General features: G+C 52.8%; 7 protein-coding genes across 7 annotated transcripts; 4 read left to right on the top strand and 3 right to left on the bottom strand.

Moving 5' to 3' along the window:
• Positions 1 to 19: 19 nt before the first annotated feature.
• PSV08DRAFT_220525 (ribonuclease III domain-containing protein) lies at positions 20 to 1,381 on the top strand (the record flags this gene model as incomplete). Its single annotated transcript, XM_014221087.2, has 1 exon — positions 20 to 1,381. The coding sequence occupies exon 1, from the start codon at positions 65 to 67 to the stop codon at positions 1,379 to 1,381; it is 1,317 nt and encodes a 438-aa protein (XP_014076562.1). The 5' UTR covers positions 20 to 64.
• Positions 1,378 to 3,031, bottom strand: PSV08DRAFT_361100 (phosphoribosylglycinamide synthetase; the record flags this gene model as incomplete). Its single annotated transcript, XM_014221086.2, has 2 exons — positions 1,378 to 1,873; positions 1,933 to 3,031. 2 exons carry the CDS (start codon positions 3,029 to 3,031, stop codon positions 1,674 to 1,676), a joined length of 1,299 nt encoding a protein of 432 aa, XP_014076561.1. The 3' UTR covers positions 1,378 to 1,673.
• Positions 3,032 to 3,607: 576 nt separating this feature from the next.
• PSV08DRAFT_286870 (uncharacterized protein) lies at positions 3,608 to 4,207 on the bottom strand. Its single transcript, XM_014221085.2, has one exon. It carries the CDS (start codon positions 4,196 to 4,198, stop codon positions 3,707 to 3,709), a length of 492 nt encoding a protein of 163 aa, XP_014076560.2. The 5' UTR covers positions 4,199 to 4,207; the 3' UTR covers positions 3,608 to 3,706.
• Positions 4,208 to 4,475: 268 nt separating this feature from the next.
• PSV08DRAFT_370069 (phosphatase family protein) lies at positions 4,476 to 9,283 on the top strand (the record flags this gene model as incomplete). Its single annotated transcript, XM_014221084.2, has 5 exons — positions 4,476 to 4,488; positions 4,782 to 6,202; positions 6,268 to 7,732; positions 8,139 to 8,680; positions 8,735 to 9,283. The coding sequence occupies 5 exons, from the start codon at positions 4,476 to 4,478 to the stop codon at positions 9,281 to 9,283; spliced, it is 3,990 nt and encodes a 1,329-aa protein (XP_014076559.2).
• Positions 9,284 to 9,642: 359 nt separating this feature from the next.
• On the top strand, positions 9,643 to 12,908 carry PSV08DRAFT_361096 (Pep3/Vps18/deep orange family-domain-containing protein; the record flags this gene model as incomplete). The annotated part of the gene is made up of 3 exons (XM_066093007.1): positions 9,643 to 9,859; positions 9,923 to 12,530; positions 12,612 to 12,908. The coding sequence occupies 3 exons, from the start codon at positions 9,643 to 9,645 to the stop codon at positions 12,694 to 12,696; spliced, it is 2,910 nt and encodes a 969-aa protein (XP_065949307.1). The 3' UTR covers positions 12,697 to 12,908.
• Positions 12,909 to 12,914: 6 nt separating this feature from the next.
• PSV08DRAFT_220509 (uncharacterized protein) lies at positions 12,915 to 16,827 on the bottom strand (the record flags this gene model as incomplete). Its single annotated transcript, XM_014221081.1, has 3 exons — positions 12,915 to 14,312; positions 14,369 to 16,425; positions 16,482 to 16,827. 3 exons carry the CDS (start codon positions 16,825 to 16,827, stop codon positions 13,209 to 13,211), a joined length of 3,507 nt encoding a protein of 1,168 aa, XP_014076556.1. The 3' UTR covers positions 12,915 to 13,208.
• A 655-nt stretch (positions 16,828 to 17,482) lies between these two features.
• PSV08DRAFT_361094 (Sec8 exocyst complex component-specific domain-containing protein) lies at positions 17,483 to 21,316 on the top strand (the record flags this gene model as incomplete). The annotated part of the gene is made up of 6 exons (XM_014221079.2): positions 17,483 to 18,128; positions 18,177 to 18,733; positions 18,778 to 19,206; positions 19,255 to 19,815; positions 19,862 to 20,436; positions 20,486 to 21,316. 6 exons carry the CDS (start codon positions 17,483 to 17,485, stop codon positions 21,114 to 21,116), a joined length of 3,399 nt encoding a protein of 1,132 aa, XP_014076554.2. The 3' UTR covers positions 21,117 to 21,316.
• Between the last annotated feature and the right edge of the window lie 313 nt (positions 21,317 to 21,629).

The raw sequence follows: 21,629 nt of genomic DNA, 5'->3' as shown, positions 1-21,629 counted from the left end.
AATGCCCTCCTCCGCTTCCATAACAAAAACAAATTAGGACCGGGTCGGCCACTCGTGCACCGTCATGGCATCACATAAACGTGGAGGAGGTTTCAATCATTATAGCCGCGATCACCACAGCAAGAAGCACAACCCACCTCTCCAGCGCAATGCACCGCAACCAGAACTCTCCTCGGCGGATATGCAAACGGGCCTGGTAGCTTTGTTGGACAGGTTCGTCGCCGAAGAGACGACTCCAGGAGCAGATAAGGAAATTCTCTACCACGCCAATGAGCTGCGACGCCGGCTTTGCGCTCGCGACCACGGCACTTCATCGCGAGCAAAACACGAACTCGACGAAAAGCGACCCGACAAGGCCGTCCAGGTCGCGGTTCCCGATTACATACATCGCAAAGTCCAAGAATCCAAAGACCTACCCCCTCTGCCCCCCATAGCTGAGCCCCACCTCCACGAAGCCGTCTTTACCCATCGATCCGCAATCTACGACCCGAGTATCCCTGGTTCTTCGCTGGGCGGAGACCTCAGCCTAGACTACGAGCGTCTTGAGCTGCTCGGCGACGCCTACATCGAGCTCATTGCCTCGCGCGCGCTCTACAACCGCTTCCCACACGTCGACGTTCCGGAGCTGTGCATGTGGCGCGAACGTCTGGTCGAGAACTCGACGCTGGGCAAATTCTCCGAAGCGTACGGTTTTCCGGATCGACTGAAGCACCGGGCCCAGTGGGACAAGAACTCGAAGCAGTACCATAAAGTTGTTGCCGACATGGTCGAGGCCTACGTCGCAGCAGTCGTTCTTTCTGACCCAACGCACGGTTTTGAGGCTGCTGAGGCATGGCTCACAGAACTCTGGGCGCCACAGCTGCTCAGCTTCAGGGAGAAGATTATCGAGAACCCTCAAGCACGCGACCAACTTAATAAGCTGGTCCTCGGCAAGGGCGTCAAGCTCATCACAAAGGAGGAAAAGCCCATGACGTACGACTCCAACAGCGTCCAGTGCTATCACATGGGGATATATCTCACAGGGTGGGGCTACACAGACGAGTGGCTCGGTAGCGGCGAAGGTCAAAACAAAGTCCAAGCCGGCGTTGCAGCTGCAGCCGACGCCCTCAAGCGAGACAGCCCCGTGCTAAAGGACGCAATACGACAGAAGAACGAGCTGAGGGTGGCACGGCTTAAAGAGCAAGAAGAAAAGGCCAAGGCCAATCAAGGTACAGATACTCCAGCTGTAAATGGTGGCGGCGGCGGCGGCGAGTCTGGTGCCAAGGACAAGATAGACGACGACGACAACGCCCCAAGTAAGAAGCGGAAAAAGGAAGACGAGTCCACTTCACCCGAGCAGAAGAAACACAAAAAGGAAAAGAAGAAGAAAAGAGAGACATAGCCCAGATCCTCGAGCGACGACAACGATTGAGAGGGTAGAACCGGGGCTGATTTCCTCATGCCACAACATCACGGCTCTTCCATTTGCAAGAAAACAAGCGTTTTTACTGATAGGAGCACTTCCCAGGACCTAACTTGTATTGATGCAATGTATACAATAGCAAGGTAGGAGACTCCATTGTAGATGCCTAGAATTTTTGCTACTGACCCGGGTGTATGTGTGGTATTCTCGCCCTTCGTCCAAAAATAAAACAACGCCAACTGCCCAATGATTTCCCTAATTCGCATTTTTTCTAGTGCTTCTTCAGCGCCCGGCCAGCAATGTCCTTGCGGTACTGCATGCCCTCAAAGTGTATGCATTCGACACCCTTGTAGGCCTTTGCCACGGCTTCCTCAAGCGTAGGCGCAGTCGCTGTGGATGCGATGACGCGCCCACCAGACGTCTTGAGTGTGTTGTCGGAGAAGGAAGTTCCGGCATGGAACAGTACGACATCTGTCTATAGTTAGCACAGCCCGTACAGTTAGTTTAAGAATAATGAGATCGTAGTTCACCTTCTGGTGTAGCATCTAGCTTCATGACTGTGCCTTTTGCGTAGCTGCCTGGGTACCCGCCGGCCGCAACTACCACGGTAGCGGCGGAGCGGTTGGACACCTTGACATCAACATCTGCTAACCGTCCATCTGCGCATGCGACCATAACCTGGGCAAGGTCGCCCTCCATAAGCGCCAATAGACTCTGCGTTTCGGGGTCGCCAAAGCGGACGTTGTACTCAAGTACTTTTGGTCCATCCTTGGTCATCATCAGGCCGGTGAACAGCACTCCCTTGAACTCAAAGCCCTCGCTTCGCATGCCGTCAATAGTGGGCTGTAGAATTTCCTTGTCGACGCGATCGAGGACCTCACGTGGTGCGATGCGCGTTGGAGCATACGTGCCCATGCCTCCAGTGTTGGGGCCCTGGTCGTTGTCGAAAATGCGCTTGTGGTCTTGTGCAGGCGGGAGAGACTTGATGGTGCGGCCGTCGCTGAAAGTAAGAATCGACAATTCATCGCCCTCGAGGAACTCCTCAACGACCACCTCGTCGCCCGCTGCGCCAAACTCACGATCCAACATGATGTCTTTGAGCGCCGCGTGGGCTTCCTCCTTGGTCTGGGGTATGATGACACCCTTTCCTGCTGCCAGGCCCGAGGCCTTGATCACTACCGAGTGTGAGATGGTGTCCAGGTAGGCTTTGGCATCCTCGTATTTGCTAAAGTTTTCGTAGGCTGCAGTGGGAATGTTATGTCGCTTCATGAAGTCCTTGCTAAACGTCTTGCTGCCTTCCATGGTTGCGGCCTTTTTTGAAGGGCCAAACGCCTTGGTGCTCTCGAGTCCATTCTCTTTGAAGTAATCTACAATGCCTGCAACTAGCGGTGCCTCAGGTCCTGGTATTAACAAGTTCACTTGCTTCTCCTTAGCGAATTCGACAAGGCCGGCGAAATCGGTGTCCTTGATGTGTGTGACATTGGTAACTTTTGACGAAAGGGTTGCGGTCCCTCCGTTACCAGGGCAAACGTAAATGTGCTCAGTCGAAGGCGACTGCAGCAATTTCCAGGCCAAAGCGTGCTCACGGCCACCATTGCCAACAAGGAGAATTCGGACACTTTCTGTCATGGTATGCGATTCAGTCTGAGTGGTGCAGTGTTGTGCGTTTGTGATGTTGGACTGTTGCGACGGGAAATTTTTGGGACAGTGGATGCCCCGCCGTGGGGTAAATGACAGGGGTGTACGGGAGGGGTGAGGTCATTGCTAGCTAGCCTTATCAATAAACCATCGACGCGTGGTATTAGAACGCGAAAAGACTGACTGTTGGTGTAACACCGAACGTTTGCGATTTTGAACGATAAGATTCATCTTGAAAACGGGTATCTTTTTGACTATCAATTACCAACGTGAAAGAATCGCACTGAACAATGTCATGGTCTAGTGGATGTACCCGAACAGACCTGCGTTGATGATGCTGTGTAGATGATGACCAGCATTCTGTATTCACTAGGTTTCTCTGGCAATAGATACTATACACCCTTGAGTAAAGTACCAAATCACTGAGTCTGGATGAACAGGAGGCCTAGACAAGCTGCTGATGTTTGCTCTCCGTTTGTCAGGTCAGCCAAGGGAGTACGTCGAAGGCATGGAGATGCGTCTTGGCAGGACCTGTATATCACTGAACAAGCGTGATGCGACGCTGGAGTCTATTTGCCGGCATGTATCGATAGGCGCGCTCCGGATGGTACAAAGACTTGTGCGTTCGAGCGGGCGTGCGTGACATATCCATTGAGCGGAAACACATCACCCTAAGCCATTGTGGTTTTGCTTTGCGCGCATGAACAGCTGACCTAGCACGTCTGGTTGCGCAGGACCGGCATGAGCCATGTATGGCTGCTGCTGTGGCGGATGGTGCATGCTCGGCATAGGGTGGCTGTCGTGGTGGTGCAAGCTAAAGTCGGCATCCTGCTCACGTTGCTGACCAAAGAGCTCTCGCAGCGATAGTTGGCGGCCCATGGGGGTGGAAGATACGGGGTCTGGTGAACCATGGAGAGCGGCACGGCTTGCTTTGGCCTTGTCGGCGACGGCCATCATCTTAGCGGCCGTTTCCTGGCGGCAGTTTGCCGTCGACGAGGGCGGCGGATCAGCAAAGATCCAGATGCCGTAAACTTGCTCACCCTGGATGATGACATAGGGATCCGAGATCTCCATTTCGTCGCTGCTGGTGAGCTCCTCGTAGAAGTTGTCGAGTCCTCTGCGGTTGAGGATGATGGCGCAGTAGCGCTCGGCGCCCATGGGCGAGGGTGTGAGCTGGCAAATAAAGAGGGTGCCCTCAACGCCCATCTTCTCCCACTGCTGCGTCTCGAGGTTGAAAGTGTATAGAGCGGCATAGGGGGTGACATGCTCAATGGAGGCAAGGGCGGGATACTGGCGGCGGAGAACCGACAAGTTGAGCTCTTCGTTGGAACGCGGCGGGGGGAGGGGCACGTCGACTGAAGGTATGGCATCGGTCTCATAGTCCGAGGGCGGCGGCTGCTGGGGCTGGCTGGCGCGGGCTTTGCGGTGTGGCGCCATGGTGTTGTGGTGTTATTTGCGTATACACATGTATGTATAGTATACTATGAAGCATGTAAGTAAGTATGTATGAACACAGCCGGCGGCCGTTAGTGTTGAACAATAATCCCACGACAAGCTTGGGCCCCACCTAGTACCACCACAGCCACAGCACAACAGCCTCAGCGTCGTCATTGCCAGGCGCCCGCTTACCCTCCCCGTGCTTCCAAATCTCCACTCCTACCATGGCGTCACTGCACCAGCACCAGCAACCGCCCTCGCTCTTCTCGCTCTCCTCGCCTCCACCCCGTCATGACATCTGGAGCCGCCTCTGTGCAGTCGACAGAGCGATTGGATGCCACCATTCCCGGCGCATTTCTTGACCCGCGCTCGCCGAGCATCGCATCCGTCGCCACACAACAGACGTCCCTCTCCCAGGCTCTATACGACCGTCGTGCTGAGTACACGCGCCCGCAGACTGTGCGCATCAAGGTCGGCTCCTGGAACACGGCCGCCCAAAAAGGCACAGAGCAAGACATTGGCAAATGGTTTATCAAGGGCAGCGGTGTGGACGGGGCCCATGGCGGGTTGGGCGTGTCGAATACCGGCTCTCATGATGCAGTAACTGTGCCCGGCGGAGAGGATATCGACATCTATGTGTTAGGCCTGCAGGAGGTTGTCGACATCACATCGGCCGCCGAGGCTTTGAGGCCCTTTACCGATCCTTCAACCGTAAACAGATGGAAAGCCCAGCTCGAAGCTGCCTTGCCCAAGGGCTACAAGCTGGTGGCAGATCAGCAGCTTATCGGGCTGTGGTTGGCCATCTACGCCTCGCCACAAATCTTCCCTCAGATCAAGAATGTCAGCACCACGAGCGTTGGTACAGGTCTCATGGGTTACATGGGCAACAAGGGTGCTGTGACGACGCGCATTGTCTTGGGTGAGACGACACGCCTTGTCTTTATAAATTCACATCTTGCAGCTGGTGCCGACAAAGCATCCTTAGACCGAAGGAACTGGGATGCTGCCCAAATCACCACTCGCACTCGCTTCGACCCTATCGTCGGTGGTTTGGGCCCTTCACAGTCTAGTGGCGAAGGTCTTGGTGATGAGGATTTTGCTTTTTGGTTCGGCGACTTGAACTATCGCCTCGAAGGCATGCCAGGAGACGACGTGCGCCGCTTACTGACAATTCATACCCAAGACCTGGACTCACAAGAGAGCCGAAGTAGGCCTTCCACGTCCGCTAATTTAGGATATGATTCGAGACAATCGTCTGAACAAACACGCGACACGGCTCCTGTGCCTGATGAACTGGATCCAGCCTCGCTACAGACTACCCTCTCATCTCTGCTGCCACACGATGAGCTGCACCAAGTCATGAAGCAAGGAAAAGCTTTCCATGATGGCTGGGAAGAAGGCCCCATCCAATTCCTACCGTCCTACAAGTACGATATAGGCAAAGTTGGCGTTTTTGACTCGAGCGAGAAGCGTCGCTGTCCTAGCTGGTGCGACCGCATCATATATCGAACCCGAGCATCCAAGCAACAGTATGAGGCCAAGGAAAAGGAAAAGGAGGCTGCACGTCGAATAGCCGAAGAAGTTTCATCAAAGGGCTTGAACGTTCCAGGAGATTACGATGTCATGTACGAGTACGACCCAGACACAGATGGCACGACGTACGATGATTATGACGAGAACGAGACGCCCGAGCCGGAGCCAATCAAGACAAAAGATGACTTATCTGTATGTCTATAATGATGCCACAAATCTTACTACATTACCGCATCTTACTAACTGGACCCTACTAGGCTGAACTATTGCTAGAGTACTACACCACTCACATGCACATTCTCAGTTCCGATCATAAACCACTAGATGCCGTCTTCCGGCTCCAGTATGATTCCGTTGTCCCTGACCTCAAAACAGCTATCCACGCTGAAGTCGCTCGTGAGATTGACCGCCAAGAGAACGAGGGTCGGCCTTCCATTGCTGTAGCAGTGGAACGTACTACTGGTTCATCTTCACCCGGTGAGGAGAAGAAAACAGACAGCGCATTTGAGGGAGTCGACTTCGGCGAGGTCAAATTTGCAAAGTCCTACCGACGTAACATCACCATAGCCAATACTGGACGTGTCCCAGCCACTTTTGGGTTTGCAAATCGTCCAGTAGAGAAAGGCCAGTCTGCCGGGCCCTTTCCTCATTGGCTCGGTGTGGCATTCGACAAGGACCAAAACACACTCGACCTGCCAGCGCTAGATGATGTTCAGCAGCAATTCACCCTCGAACCTGCCGATGTCCTAAACGTCGAGCTGAGACTCAAGATTGAGAACCTGAGTTTCGTACGTGATCTCAATGAAGGTGACTCGGCCCTAGACGAAATTCTTGTCCTGCGCATCGAAAACGGAAGAGATCACTTTCTGCCTATCCGCGCTCATTGGCTGCCTTCTGTGCTTGCCAGGTCCATTGACAAATTGATCAAAATCCCGGAGGGTGGTATCCGCAAGTTGCAGCACCAAATACCTGCCCGTGGCGAGGTAAAATGGAGCGTGCCTAGGGAGATCTTCCGGCTGACCGAGGCGATAGAAGACCTGACGGAACGGACGCTCGCCGAATGGGAGATGACAAAGACTGAAGGAGAGAGGGCACCTTGGCAAGACAACGCAGGATGGCCTTTTGTCAAAGGGCGAACTAGTTTGGGTAAAGAGAGGGAAGATGAGCTCGCAGAGGTCTATGATGCTTTAGACTGTGACACACCTTTCACCGATGCCTTTTCCCCAGAGACTCGTAGTACAGAACGAACGGAGGTATTGGCCGAAGTCCTCGTCACCTTCCTTTCCAGCCTCACCGATGGCGTCATCACGAAGAGTCTATGGGAAAGACTGGAAGAAGCACTTATCCGCCGTGAAAAGTCCAATGCACCGGCTTCTCCAGACGACGATAAAATGACTATCCTGGAGATCCTTGCTTCAGCGCCCAATCACAACGCCACGTTTCTCCTCATTCTCTCTTTTCTTCACAACATTGCAAATCAGATTACACAAGCATCGAAGCCACGTCCGGAGGGCTCCAACGATAAGAGAGCAAGTGCAGACATGAGTCTTCCTTCTAGTCCGCAAGCCCATGTCAGGAGAAAGACCCTAAGCAAAGTGCCTGAGGTGGCGATTCGGCAGCTCATTGTGAGAAACTATGCAGTCGTATTTTCAGACTGTTTAGTGAGGTGGAAAGATGGTAGCAAGGAGAAGGAAAAGGCTGCACAAAAGGAGAGGATGGTGGGTGTCATGGAGCTGTTCCTCAAGATAGAGTGAACCTTGCCCCAACTGGTGCCATCGGTGGCTGCAAAGGGAAGGTCGGTCGAGAGTATGAATCCCGATAGTGATACCCATTTAGATCTTGTTGAACAATTGCATATAACAGTTTCCAGAATGTTGTGAAGAGACTCTAAAAACTGTTGTCTTGTGGCACGTCTGTGCGAAGAAAACATGTAGGCAATCTCACCTGGACTCTTTCTCAGGGTCTGGATGTCTCCAATTCGAGCCATCCCAGAAAAGGCATAGCGCATCTGCATCAACTAGGGTTGAACCTAGCGCAGCCAAGATATCAAAAGACGCCCATAAAATCGCTCGCAGAGGCTGTCTTCCTGCATCCTCTCTATTAATCCCATATATTATCCTAGATTGAGACATCACAATGTCTTCCCCGCCAGCCTCCTTGATACATCTCCGCACCCCACCGGAACCAGGCAAAAAATCGGCCTCGCGGATCTACATCATCTACTTTGTTACTGGTAACCCAGGACTCGTGGAGTATTACCGTACTTTCTTGACCCATCTTTATGGCGTGTTGAGCCATAATACAGCATCTGATCGCGATGTTGAATTTCAGGTGTATGGAAGGAGTCTGTCCGGCTTTGAAATGAACACCAAGGAGATTAAGACGATGAAATGGCGTAAGCAGCCGCCATACGGACTGCAAGACCAAATCCGACACGCCGAGGACGAGTTGACGGACTTGGTGGAAGAGGTCAAAGATCAGGGTGCAAAGGACGTGAGAGTAATCCTAGTGGGGCACTCGGTCGGCGCATATATCTCATTAGAAATCATTCGCAGGCTGAGGGCACATGGCCTGGCAGGTGACGATTTCGAGACAAGAATCGTTGGTGCCGTAGGGCTGTTCCCTACAGTCGTGGATATTGCTCGGAGCGAGAGTGGGATGAAGGCTGCTGTATGTCCATGTTACTGCTTTATCTACCGAAACGCTACTAACCATGTGATGCAGCCGTTTCTCAAGCACTCCAATTTCTCAGTGTTCGCTGCGCTCTTTGTGTACTTTTTAACATTCGTACTTCCCGTATCTCTCATAGCTACACTTGTAGCAAAGGTCATGGACTTTCCTCCAGATGCTGCTTATACGACTGCAGCATTCATCAAGTCCCCACACGGCGTCCAGCAAGCGCTACACATGGCGCGCGATGAAATGTTCCAAATCGACACCGACATTTGGGATGAGGAAATCTGGGGAGCCTCCGCCTCCGAGCCGCCAACGAAGCATCCTCACCCACGACCTATTTTGCGTTTCTTGTTTGCACGCACTGATCATTGGGTTGCGGATGCCACACGAGATGCGTTGATTAACAACCGCGGCAGATATGGTAGAGGTGATGTAGAGGAGGTGGATGGTATGGGAGAGAACTGGAAGCCAATCATGGAAATTGACCATACAGAGGGATGGCCACATGGATTCTGTATTAGACATGGGGTACCAGTTGCTGAGAAAGTGGCTGGATATGTGAGGGGCATGGTGGCACAGGATATGTCGAGGAAATAGTTTGACCTGAACAATCAGTTCAGGTATCATGTCACTTAGGGTGCTTTATGGTAGTTGTGGGCGTGTGGCGTCATCTCTATCTCTTAGTCATCTTGTCTAGTCCGAGGTGGAGGACATTTGCACGAATGAAACGCGAGTCCACGTGACGTAAGTTTAATGCCGGCATATCTCCGCTCCATCGCCGACGTCCAAGCTCCGCGAGCTTGGGCGTCATCAAGGCCGTCAAGATGCTTCCACTACAACAGACAAGCCTGCGCACCGAAGCCTCGGAGATTTCAGAGACCAGGAAGAGTAGCAGAGGGCCGCGCAAAATATGACCGCAAGTGCACAATAGCAGCGAGCTGATTCCCCGTTCCAGAATGGCGTACGACATGACGAGCGGGTATGCGCCGCCGAGCACAAGCAACATGCAAGAGGATGCCTCGCTCCCAATGTTCAACATCGAGCGCGTGTCTCTGCAGTTCAACATATCCTCTGACTTTGTCGCCGCTGCGGTAGCAAATAATGTACTGATCCTGGCCCTCTCTACCGGCCGTATTTTGCGTATAGATCTGGATAGTCCTGCAGACATAGATGGTTCGTCCTGCAAACTCGAGTGCTAGAGGATTCCAACAGAACGAGCGCTTACTCGCATGTTAGATATTGATCTGCCCAAGAAGCCCTCGGAGATTGGTGTTATCAAGCGCCTTTTCCTAGACCCCTCCGCGTCCCATCTTATCGTAACTACTACCCTCGCCGAGAACTACTATCTCCACACACAGTCGCGGACGCCTAAAGCATTGTCGAGACTAAAAGGAGTCGTCATCGAAAGCATATCATGGAATCCCTCACAACCGACAGCTTCGACGAGGGAGATTCTGATTGGATCCTCAGACGGCAATGTGTATGAAGTTTACATTGAGCCCTCGTCCGAGTTCTACAGGAGAGAAGAGCGGTACTTGAAGAGTGTATACAAAACAAACGATGGCCCCATCACAGGTCTATGGACAGACATGGTACCTGGGCGGTCGGATCTGCGCCGCATCATTGTCGCTACACCATCCACATTTCTACATTTCTCTGGCAAAGTCGGACGCCAGGGAAATGAGGGAAGTGGATCCATTTTTTCGAAGCTCTTCGAAAGCGAGTCTGCAACTGTACATGAGGTGTCCAATGTGGCTCCTACAGCGACCTCCCTGCTGGCTGTCTCTCCGGAAAATCAAGAGAACCCTAACCGAGATGACCTGCAGACGGAAAGAGTATTCGGATGGCTGACATCACAAGGAGTACTGCATGGGAAACTGTACTCATCACAAGATACCTCCGAGCTTGGTGGCAAAGTTCTTGGTGATGCAAAGATGCTGCCCAGATCCCAGATACCACCCTCACAAACTGCTAGCGGACGCGCTCGCAGAACGCAAGAGGCCGTTACCTCTATGGTGTTAAGTCAATGGCACATACTCCAACTTGTCGAAGGTAGGATTGTAGCCATCAATCGCCTCGATGATACCGTTGTTCTTGATCAAGTGGTGCTTGACCAGGGACAAAGTGCATTAGGGCTGGTGGCAGACCTGAAGAAGAACACATACTGGCTCTTTACGACTCAAGAGATTTTCGAAGTCGTCGTCACGGATGAGAGTAGAGATGTCTGGAAGATCATGCTCAAGTCGCAACAGTTCGAGGCGGCATCACAGTACGCCAAAACACCAGCGCAAAAGGATGCGGTAGCTACAGCATCCGGTGATTACCTTGTCGGCAAGAACCAATACATGGAAGCAGCGACTGTCTATGGGCGAAGCACAAAACCCTTTGAACAGGTTGCGCTGACATTCATCGACAATGGTGAACAAGACGCCCTGCGGAAATACTTGGTGACCAAACTGTCAACGCTGAAAAAAGGTGCCATCATGCAACGGACCATGGTGGCTGTGTGGTTGATTGAGCTCTACATGGCGAAACTTAATACGCTAGACGACACTATTACGACAAAAGCAGAACTTTCTGAGAGCATGAACACTGCTGAGACTCATGATCAGCTCTCAGTGATCCGGAAAGAGTATCAGGATTTTGTATCAAAGTACAAAGGAGATCTGGATCGAAAGACGGTATACGACATCATCAGCAGTCACGGCCGGGAAGAAGAGTTGTTGTTCTTTGCGACAGTTGTGAACGACTATAATTACGTGCTCTCATACTGGGTCCAGCGCGAGCGCTGGCAAGAATCATTGAGTGTTCTTAAGAAACAGACAGACCCGGAGATATTCTACAAGTACAGCTCTGTTCTCATGGCACATGTGCCAGTCGAGCTTGTCGATGTCATGATGCGGCACTCGAATTTTGACGCGCAGAAGCTCATCCCGGCTTTCCTCAACTACAACAGCCAGACCAAGGCCCCGTTGAGCTCCAATCAGGCCGTTCGTTACCTCCTCTTTGAGATCAACCAACGCAACTCAACAGACGCTGCAATTCACAACACTCTCATCTCCATCTATGCATCAAATCCCACAAAGGATGAATCAGCACTGCTCGCCTACCTGGAAGGTCAATCACTCGCTCACGAGCAAAACTACGACGCTGACTTTGCCCTTCGCCTATGTATCCAGCACAAGCGTGTACAGTCTTGCGTGCACATATACAGCTCGATGCAGCAATATGTGCAAGCCGTAGACCTAGCCCTGAAATATGATGAAGTAGACCTCGCATCTTCCGTCGCCGACCGCTCAAATACTGAGCCCGCTCTTCGCAAGAAGCTCTGGCTCGCCATTGCCAAAAAGGTCATTTCCCAGTCCAGCGGCATCAAGACGGCGATTGAGTTTCTACGGCGAGTCGATTTACTCCGGATAGAAGACTTAATACCCTTCTTCCCCGACTTCGTCGTCATTGACGACTTCAAGGAGGAGATTTGCGCGGCCCTCGAAGACTACAGCCGCAAGATCGATAATCTCAAGCAGGAGATGGATGATAGCGAGGCAACAGCTACACATATCAAGTCAGACATCAAGGCACTTGAGCAGCGATACGCTATCGTCGAGCCAGGTGAACGCTGCTACGTCTGTGGTTTGCCACTGCTGGCTCGTCAGTTCTTTGTTTTCCCCTGCCAGCACGCGTTCCATAGCGATTGTTTGGCTAAGAGGGTGGTGGAGCTTGCAGGTATTGCGCGTGGGAAACGCATCGCTGAGTTGCAGGTTGAGGTGCAGAAGGGGATCAAAACGGGGGCGAGTAGGGAGAGGGCGATTCGCGAGCTGGATGCGCTGGTGGGGAGTAGCTGGTAAGTTATCCACCTTGTCCATCCCTTTTATTTTTTCATACCTTTTCGAGGACACAGATACTAACATAATATGTGTGATAGCGTATTATGCAGTGAGTTAGCTGTCAAACTCGTTAATGAACCGTTTATCAGTGCAAATGATGACAAGGACGAATGGGCGCTCTGAGATGGCAAACTATCGTCAGATGCTTTTTCAAACAAACATCCGCTAGAAATCGTTCCCACAAGCAAATTTAATTGGCAGACGAAAGCTTTCTATTATACATGGCACCAAAGAAACTTTTTTTAGGTTAACCCTCTACCAAATAAATGGTTCACAAATTTTCTTGTCTCTTTCCCTGGAAAACCCCCACCCTTCACCATTTGCATCGCGAATAAAAAAAAAAGCAGATCAAAAATGGGATGAGATTAAGAGGAATAAGATACCTACTGCCCCATCCTTTCTCCTAGACGCCACGGCGCTGATGCAAAAGAATCCGTAAAAGAGGACAAGACCAGATGAGGGAAAATTGCCCTGAAATAATTTAGGAAAAAAAAGCGATGCAAGATGAGGTGATGGGGGTCTTAGAAAAAGAACGCCATCGGATATAACTAATGATTAAAAGACCTGAACTCACTCCCTTTCAGATCATCATGACATGTCGTGCCCGTGTGTAAACTAGTATTTGAAGCGACTTTCTACTCGTCTTCATCATCGTCCATGGCAACGTCGTTTGACTTGGGGGCTGCTGTCGCACCGTCGTCGTCGTCCTCGTCTTCATCGTCGACGACACGAGCTTTACGTGGCCGAGGAGCAGCAGCAGCAGCAGCAGTGCCTTCGTCATCACTTCCAGCAGGAGCTGCACCGTCCTTGTCGGCGTCATCTGCAGGGGCTGCCGCGCCGTCATCGTCGTCGCTCTCGTCGTCAATGAACTCTGCAGACTTGTATTTGCCTGAGGGCTCACTCTTGCGGGCGAGCTTCCGCTTCTTCTTCTCACGTGGCCGCTCTCCATCGGATAGTTCCTCGGTACCGCTGACTGTGGTCCTCCGGCGCCTTGAGCGTGGCTCATCGTCGTCAGAAGGCAGGCCGTCTGTGTCAGAGTCGGCATCCTTCTTCTTGCGCTTGGGTCCCTTTGGTCCGCGTGCTCTACGCTCAGCTTTGCGAATCTCCTTGTCCTCATCGTCTTCCATTCGCTTGCGCTCTTCTTCGTTGCGCTTCTCCATGAGCTCGCGATCACGCTGAATAAGACGCTCTTGCTCTTCTGCATACTTGCGTTTCTTTTCTAGAGCCTCTTCTTCTAGGCGCTTCTTCTCCTCTTCACGACGGAGTTTTTCTGCTTCGCGGAGACGGCGAGCCTGGTCGAGTTTGGTCGCATTCTCGCCTTCATATGCTGCTTGCTTTTCACGGGCACGCTCGAGTTGCTTGATCATGGTGTTGCGACCCATGTTGGCACGGGAAGTGATATCGGCACGAGGGAACGGTGGTGTTTCCTCCTTTGCAAGTTTCTCTAGCGCCTCAATGGCTTCTGTAAGACCCGTGGCGGCGTCGTCGACTTCTTCGAGGGTACGCTGATGCTCTGGAAGCGAGTAGATCATGGTTGCAATCTGGAATTGGACAAAGGCAACGTTAAACTGCGAGTTGAGGTCGGCGGGAGCAGCTTTGAGAGCTTGCTTTGAGTAGTCGAGCGCGGTCCGGAAACCAGCTATGCTGCGCTCATGCTTAGCTCGGAGGTACCATGCTCGTCCGAGGCAGGCCAGAATCTTGGGGTCATTGTGACGATTCTTCGACAGGGCGGCCTCATACTTCGATGTGTCAGCGAATGCTATTTTTATGTAAAGAGAAGAACTACAGAACTTACGTTTTCAATTGCGCGGGCATACTGTCTGATCTCGCAGTATGTGTGGCCCAAGTTGACGAATACACTATGGTCTTTGAGTGTTTCTTTGACTTTTGTGAAGATTTGCAGGGCTGTCGAATAGTCTTTCTTATCTTCAACCAATGCGATTGCGATACCCTGTGCTGCATATGCGTTCTTTGGGTCGAGCTGCAAGACCTTGTCAAAGAACTCCACAGCTCGTTCGTAGCCTTTCCGGCGCTTTTCCTTGTCCTGTTCAGAAGTCCTTGGCATCTCACGAGCAATAGCCAAATGGATGTTGCCCATGCCCATGAGCGAGTAGCGGTCGTGCTTGTCGGACTTTTGTAGAGTGTGCTTGTAAAGTCGTTGTTCATCGTCTGCGGCAAAGTTCTGGGTCCTCTTCTTGGACTTGTTGACGTACCATCCGTACAAGGCGCGAACTTCGACATTGTCCTCATTTTGTTTGAAAAGATCCTTGACAGCTCTCGGGCCCTCGTCCTGAGGGTTCTCCTTGAGAGCCATATAGGTAAGTCGAATGCGAGCGTCGACGTAATCGGGATGCCTCTGGAGCAAACTATTGTATACTTTCTTGGCCTCGTCAGTCTGACCCTCGGCTTCGTAAGTCCGGGCAAGATTGAAACTGATAGAAGTAACAAGAGCATCAGTGTCGATCGTGTCGTCGCGGTTCTCAGCATTGACGCATGCAGTGAGAGCAACTTGGAAGAGTTCCTGAGCACGTACGTAGCGCTCAGCCTGGAAGTGGAAGCAACCCATGTTGTTAAGCAACTGTGGTGGCAACATTTCGCGGAGAGCGGTCGTGAGCTCGGGGCCCTCTTCAATGCCTTCTGGATAGTCCTCCTGAGGAATGGCTTCGATCTCCATCTGCTCCACCTCTTCGAGACATTTTAGACTCCTCTCAGGGTGTTCGGTCTCGTACAGTCGAGCAAGGTTAAGAAGCACCGACTGGTCAGGCACCACCTTCCTCTTGGGATCCTTCCATGCACTTTGAACGCTTTCGAGATACTTGAGGGCCTTTTTCAGCTCGGCAGACTTGTCTTCAGTGGACTTGCTGTTCTGGGCATTGAAGACATCCTCCGCATAAAGAGTACCGAGCAGGGTTTGGGCCTCAACATTGGGCGATTGCTGAAGGATTTTCTCGAGGCGGAACTTTGCACCATCATAGTTGCTCATCAGGACGTTCATCTGAGCCAATCCGAACTTTGCGGGTATGAAGCCCCGCTCCTCGCCTCCACGAGCCTGGTCAGACTTGGAATAGTACTCTGCCGCCAAAGCAATGTTATCCTGCTGGTGTGCCACCTTAGCGCGCAGGTACCAACCATCACTGGCAATGGCATTGGTGTCTGTGAGCTCGATGGCGCGCCTTGCGACATCTTCGGTCTTGTTGACATCCCTGCGGAGGATGAGATAGCTACCGACAGTTGCGCAACTCAGAGGGTACTGGTTATCTAGCTTGAGTGCGGGCTGGATGAACTCGCCTGTAGCCTTCTTGATCAGCTCTGCAAACTTGGGGTCGGAGGTGGAGAGATTGGCAGTCTGCTGGAAGTTGTAGATACCGAGCAGAATCAGGGCGACTTTCGAGCGGGGGTTCAGTTCGAGAGATCTTTGCCATGCGTTGGCCGCTTCGTCTTTGTAGCCCAGTTGCCAGAAGCAGCAGCCGATACCGATGCGCGGGTCTGGATCGATGAGGTCTGGAGAGGTCTCGAGGATGTTTTGGTATGCCTTTAGAGCGTCTGCCCATTTGCCCATGGAGTAGTTGACGCGCGCCTTGCCCATCTTGGCCATGAGATTCCTTCCACCTGACGCTCGCAGCGCGTCCTCGAAGCACTTCGCGGCCTGCTTGAGCGTCTCCATGCGCTCGGGACTGACAGTAGATCCAGCAGCTGTGGCAGGGCCCTGGAGAGAGGCCTTGAGAAGGTACAAGACACCGCGCGCGAGGAAGAGCGGGGGGTGCGAGGGGCTGATTCGCGAGGCATCGTTGAGGACTCCGGTCGCAGACTGGATCCAGAACTCCTTGAGCTTTGTATCTGGGACGGCGTTTTCTAGAAAACAAGTTAGCTGGTATGTTATATGGGACGCGATACTTGGGGTAGCGTACGTGGGCGGACGCGAGGAGCTTCGCGGCACTTGAGCAGGTACAGCCAGCAGAGGCCATTGAGGATGCTGAGGCGGTCGTCTGGGCGGGCGCGGCTGAAGACCTGGGTAGCCTGCTTGAGAACGTCGATGGCTGTCTCTATGCGCTTGTGCTTTGCGTAGGCGACGGCGACCTGGACCCAGGTGGACGTGGCGCTCTTCTCGGCTTCGAGGATGTCGCACAGCTCTGTCGGGTCGTCCTGGATCTGATCGTCGAGGGGGATTTCAACATCGAGCTGGCCTCCTTCGTCATCGGCGACCGAGATGGTAATAGAACTAGGCACGTCCGAGTAACGTGGTGGAGGGAACATGGCGCCGGCCCCGTTGACGCCATTCGCGCCGTTGGCATAGACGGCGGCCATGCTGGGGGGACGAATGCGCGGGTGGGAGCGTGATGTGGTGGTGTTGCAGAGGCGATGCTAGCACGGCATTGGGGGTTCGAGTGAAGGGCCGGGGCGGGTCGAGGGCAAATGGCCAGCCTGCGCGTTGTCGTCGATGTCGTGGTGGTGATAATGGGGAGAGACAGAGAAAGAAAGAAGCTCCGACTAGTAGGGAGTCTTGGCGCGTATCGCCGTCTCCATGCCTGCCACCAACCAGTCCGCGCACTAAACGACAAAGACGCGGCCGGGTGTGTGACACGCTCACCAGACTGGAGCATTTCCATTGCCTTTTACTGCCCGGACTTATACCACACTAATTCCACGTCTGCACCCGCGCCCAGAGCCTGTCTTGTGCGTTGCAGCCGTTGGTAGGCCTGTCCGCTCGACTAGGGCATGCACATAGACACCCCCGAGGTCTCCGCAACATACGTACGCAGTGGCAGCCATACATACATACATACGCACATACATAGACATCAACCACAGCACATGCACCCCGACCATGCCCCAGGCTTTCGTCTTCAGGATATGACTATAATCGCGACGCCCACAGTAATCGGCATCCCTCGACTTCTCTAGAAGCGCCATGTCGCGCAACCCAGGCTACTCGCAGGCGGGGGCCAATGGCGGCTACGCCAACGGCGGTGCCAACTACAACAATGGTGGGGGATACAATGGCTACGCCGGCAGCGATGCCAGCTACAACAGCAGGCCTAGCGGTGAACGTCCACGGCGACCTGGTGGGTACGGCGCCATGAATGCCCCTTCAGACGGCTATGCGCCGCGACCGAGCGGCGAGCGCGAACGACCACGGCGGCCCGGTGGATATGGAGGCCTCGCTCAGGAAGATGACATGGAGCCAAGGCGAAGCAGCGACCGCGATCGCAGGCCTGGGGGCTACGGCGGTGGTGGCTTCTCTGCCCGCGACGGGAGCCCACGCATGGCTCCACGCACAAACAGCAATGAAGGCTCCCCAGCAAAAGGCCGCCCTTCCGACCGCCAGAATGGCTCCAGGCCCAGGAACACAAACTATGGGCCAGGCAGCCAGGCCATCGAGGAGGTGCTGCAGTTCATCCGCCAAAACTGGGACTTTATGACAAAGGACCAGTGCGTGCCCATCGAAGTCGCCCTGAAACTCATGGACTCGAGCTCCCTCGGCCTCGCAAACCAAGCAGACCAGTTCCAGCAGACCCACCAGCAGTTGCAAAACGCCCTCAAGGGCATCGTCAACGGTACCCTGTCTTGCCCCAATGCCTAGGTTCTTGGCTAACCCACTGCAGAGCACCACCAAGGCTTCAATAGCTCCATCGGCACCTTTCACCAGATCCAGTCCAGTCTCCAGAGCTCACAGCACCGTGTCAGAACGCTCAAAAGTTCCCTTATATCAGCCAAGTCACAGCTCTCTACTGCAAAGCCGGAGCTCAGAGAGTTCGCTACTACTTCCCAGAACTACGATGGCATGCTACAGATGCTCGACACAATAGAAAAGCTACAGCTAGTTCCCGAAAGACTGGAAGCACGTATATCAGAGAAGCGGTTTTTGACTGCTGTAGACATCCTTCAAGATGCCCTGCGTATGATCCGCAAAACTGAAATGGAGAAGATTGGCGCCCTGTCTGATTTGCGCACATATCTTAGCAACCAAGAAGTCTCTCTGACTGACATTCTAATTGAAGAACTTCATAGTCACCTCTACCTCAAATCACCGTATTGCGAGGATAGGTGGAAGGAGTACGCCCACAACCAGGTCAAGGGCGACTTGTCTCAACGTGCGCAATCCGATGCAAGAGGTCGGCTGCTATACTACTTCCTCGATGGCCTCGACACCTCTGAGCCAGTATGTACCTGTTGCAGTCTGCTACATCCTGCTAACAACTCTAGATGACCGATGATTCTGCCCACAACCCAGAATCAGACACCTTCCAGTACATTAGGCTCGTCATAGAAGCACTTGAGAAGATGAACCGTCTCGAGGTCGCCATTGACACCATCGAGCAGAGATTACCCGTCGAGCTATTCAAGGTTGTTGAAAAGTCCAACAACGAAGTGGCTCAACGGCATCCCAGCATATTACGCGCCTACTCGGCCAAGAAGAATTCCAAGTCCAAGACTGAGATTGAAAGCGAAGACGTCCGAACAACCCTACTCAACGATTTGATGTGGACCCTCTATGCACGTTTCGAAGCCATTGCCGAAAGTCATCGGGTCGTGCATGATGTCGTGGCGGGCATCGTTCGCCGCGAGGGTCGGTCATCGAGTGCAACCCTAACCCGCGGCTTCAAGGAGTTGTGGAAACTCTACCAGAGCGAGGTAATGTCAGTCAACTTTCACTCGTAGCGTTTTGCTAACCCTCTCCAGATTCGCTCTCTTCTTCACGATTACCTTGCCACAGACGGTGAGGCCTCTTATAGAGATGGACAGGCCAAGTCGTCCGCTGCCAGCGCATTCTCTCGTGCTCCTCGCGATAAGAACAAGCGCATGTTCAAGCTAACCGACGTTGACACAAAAGCCTCGGACTTGGCCAAGGAGAAGAATGACCTTGAGCTTATTCTCAAGACATCTGTGCCTGGACTCGTGTCTGATTCAAAGAGACTCGACGACGTCGATACCAACAACACCACAAATCTTGATGGTAGCGCCACTGGACACAAGCTTCTCGTCGAGCCAAGCGTCTTTAACATGGGCATCTTGCTCCCGCCTTCGCTCGACTTCCTCAATAGATTGAAGGAGGTCGTGCCATCCAACGCTGAAATCAGCTTAAGCACCTTGACCTCGTTCTTGGACGACTTCCTGGTCAATGTCTTCCTTCCGCAACTCGACGAGACTCTGATTGAGCTCTGTGCACAAACATTCATTGAGCTTGACGCCTTTGCTGAAGACCCACAATGGGCAAGACACTCCAAAAAGCCAATATTCAAGGTATGCATCTGTTCGACAGTTATCCCCCCCAAAGCTAATTCTGTAGGGAACCTCGCAATTTTTCTCTCTCATCACAGCATTCTGCAAAATGCTTGACAACCTTCCGCATGATCAGGCATTCTCCCAACTCATTGTCAATCAGATGGATACATATGCCCAAAAGTGCATCGGCTGGTACAAAGCCCTGGTTGGCCGCTCAAAACCCACGCCCAGTGGCCGCCTTATGAAAGCGCCAGCTGTATGGGCCGAGTCGGATGCCATGGAAGAACTCATTGCCCGTCTGGAGCAAATAGATCCTTCTGACCAGGCCAACCTCAACGATGCTATTGAGAGCGAGGTCGCCCTTCTCATTGAAGCAGTAGAAGCAGATGAACCGTTGGACCAGGCTGATATGATCCAAGACAAGAAGAGCATCATCAACTTGTGCCTGTTGTACACCAGCATGAAGTGGCTGGCTACTAAAACGGCCCAGCTAAGGTACATTAGTGATCGTGCCTCGGCTCCAGTCAACATAGAGACCAGTGGCCAGAAGCATAACAGACGATGGACCAAGCTTGCGTCTTCTGACCCAAGACCCCAAGGTGCTCCTGTATATCTGCCGTTGAGCACAGAAACTGCTGCGTAGGTATCATACATATTCACTGACAAGACATAAGCTTACCCCGAGTAGTATCTTCGATGCAGTAGTAGTGGCGTATCGATCACTTTCTACCCGTGCCTTGCGCACATTGCATCTTGCAATCCGCAGTACAATCCTGTACTCACTCGACGCAAGCATGCAACCAAACATTTACATTGACACGCTTCTCAACGATCCCGACCCAACAATCCTCACTCTCAACTCAAATCTCGTGTCTTTTGATACGGAAGTCTCAACATATATTCCCACGGCCTCGTACAGTCACATCACACGTGGTTTAGCGTCGTTGATGGATAGATACCTCTTCACTCTTTGCACCTCCAAGATTGAGCGCATGAACACCAATGGCTGCGCACTCATGCAACTCAACATCCTTGTTCTGCAGCAGAACCTGAAAAACATCGAGGAGGGCGCGACACTTCCTTACGCCGCACTCTTCTTCGACCTGTTCACCGCAGGCCCCGAGGCCATTGTCGCAAGAGCAAGACAGTACGGCAAAGGCTTCGGTGTCCCCGGCGAGAGGTTCGGAGAGGAAGACGTCAAGAAACTACTCCAAATGGCATACGAAGAGAGGCTTAACGCCGAAAACAGAGAGGCTAGCGTGCAAGCTAAACGATCGCTGGATGCGCAGCTACTGGAGCTCAGCGAGTTCATGTACTAAACGGTGAGCAGTTGGTCAGAAGGATTGTGTGGCTTTGATTCGTTGATAAGAGACTGTAGTTTGCGTAGGATTGCATCAGTTGTAAATAACTTCCTCAGCCTTATTCGTTGCGTCCCCTCCTCCCCCCATCGGCGTCTTCAAGATCTGTCGCCGTTTAAGGCTTACGCGTCCTACACCGTATAATTCTCATCTTTTTGTGGCAAGTTAACCAGTGCCCCAACCGTGCTGCCGCTCATCCGCTGTGCCACAAAAACGATAAGCGTCGGCGAGGTCGTTCGGCGCACGGCCCGGACGGTCGTTGAAGGAATACCTCGCCGATGTCTATTTAAGCCTGGGGTCTGGGACCCTGAGCTGCCAGCGCAAAAACGCCGCGAAGAGCCAAGGCTGAGATTTCCCTACTACTTTCCCTACAACTCGATTAGCGAGAGTGGGGGGGCATCTTGGCCGGACTTTTTGTACAATGTACGGTTTTGCCCTCAGCCTTGTTTGCACATGCGTAGCATGCGCAATGCT

The sequence above is a fragment of the Bipolaris maydis genome (genome assembly GCF_028858645.1).
Source record: "Bipolaris maydis strain C4 unplaced genomic scaffold PSV08scaffold_5, whole genome shotgun sequence".
Lineage (NCBI taxonomy): Eukaryota > Fungi > Ascomycota > Dothideomycetes > Pleosporales > Pleosporaceae > Bipolaris > Bipolaris maydis.
Note: the sequence above shows the minus strand (reverse complement) of the source record. Positions and strands in the feature narration are given on the sequence as shown.

Bases quoted from the DNA above. Each gene is read 5' to 3' on its own strand.
- PSV08DRAFT_286870 (XM_014221085.2), bottom strand. From the start codon at position 4,198: ATGGGCGCCGAGCGCTACTGCGCCATCATCCTCAACCGCAGAGGACTC.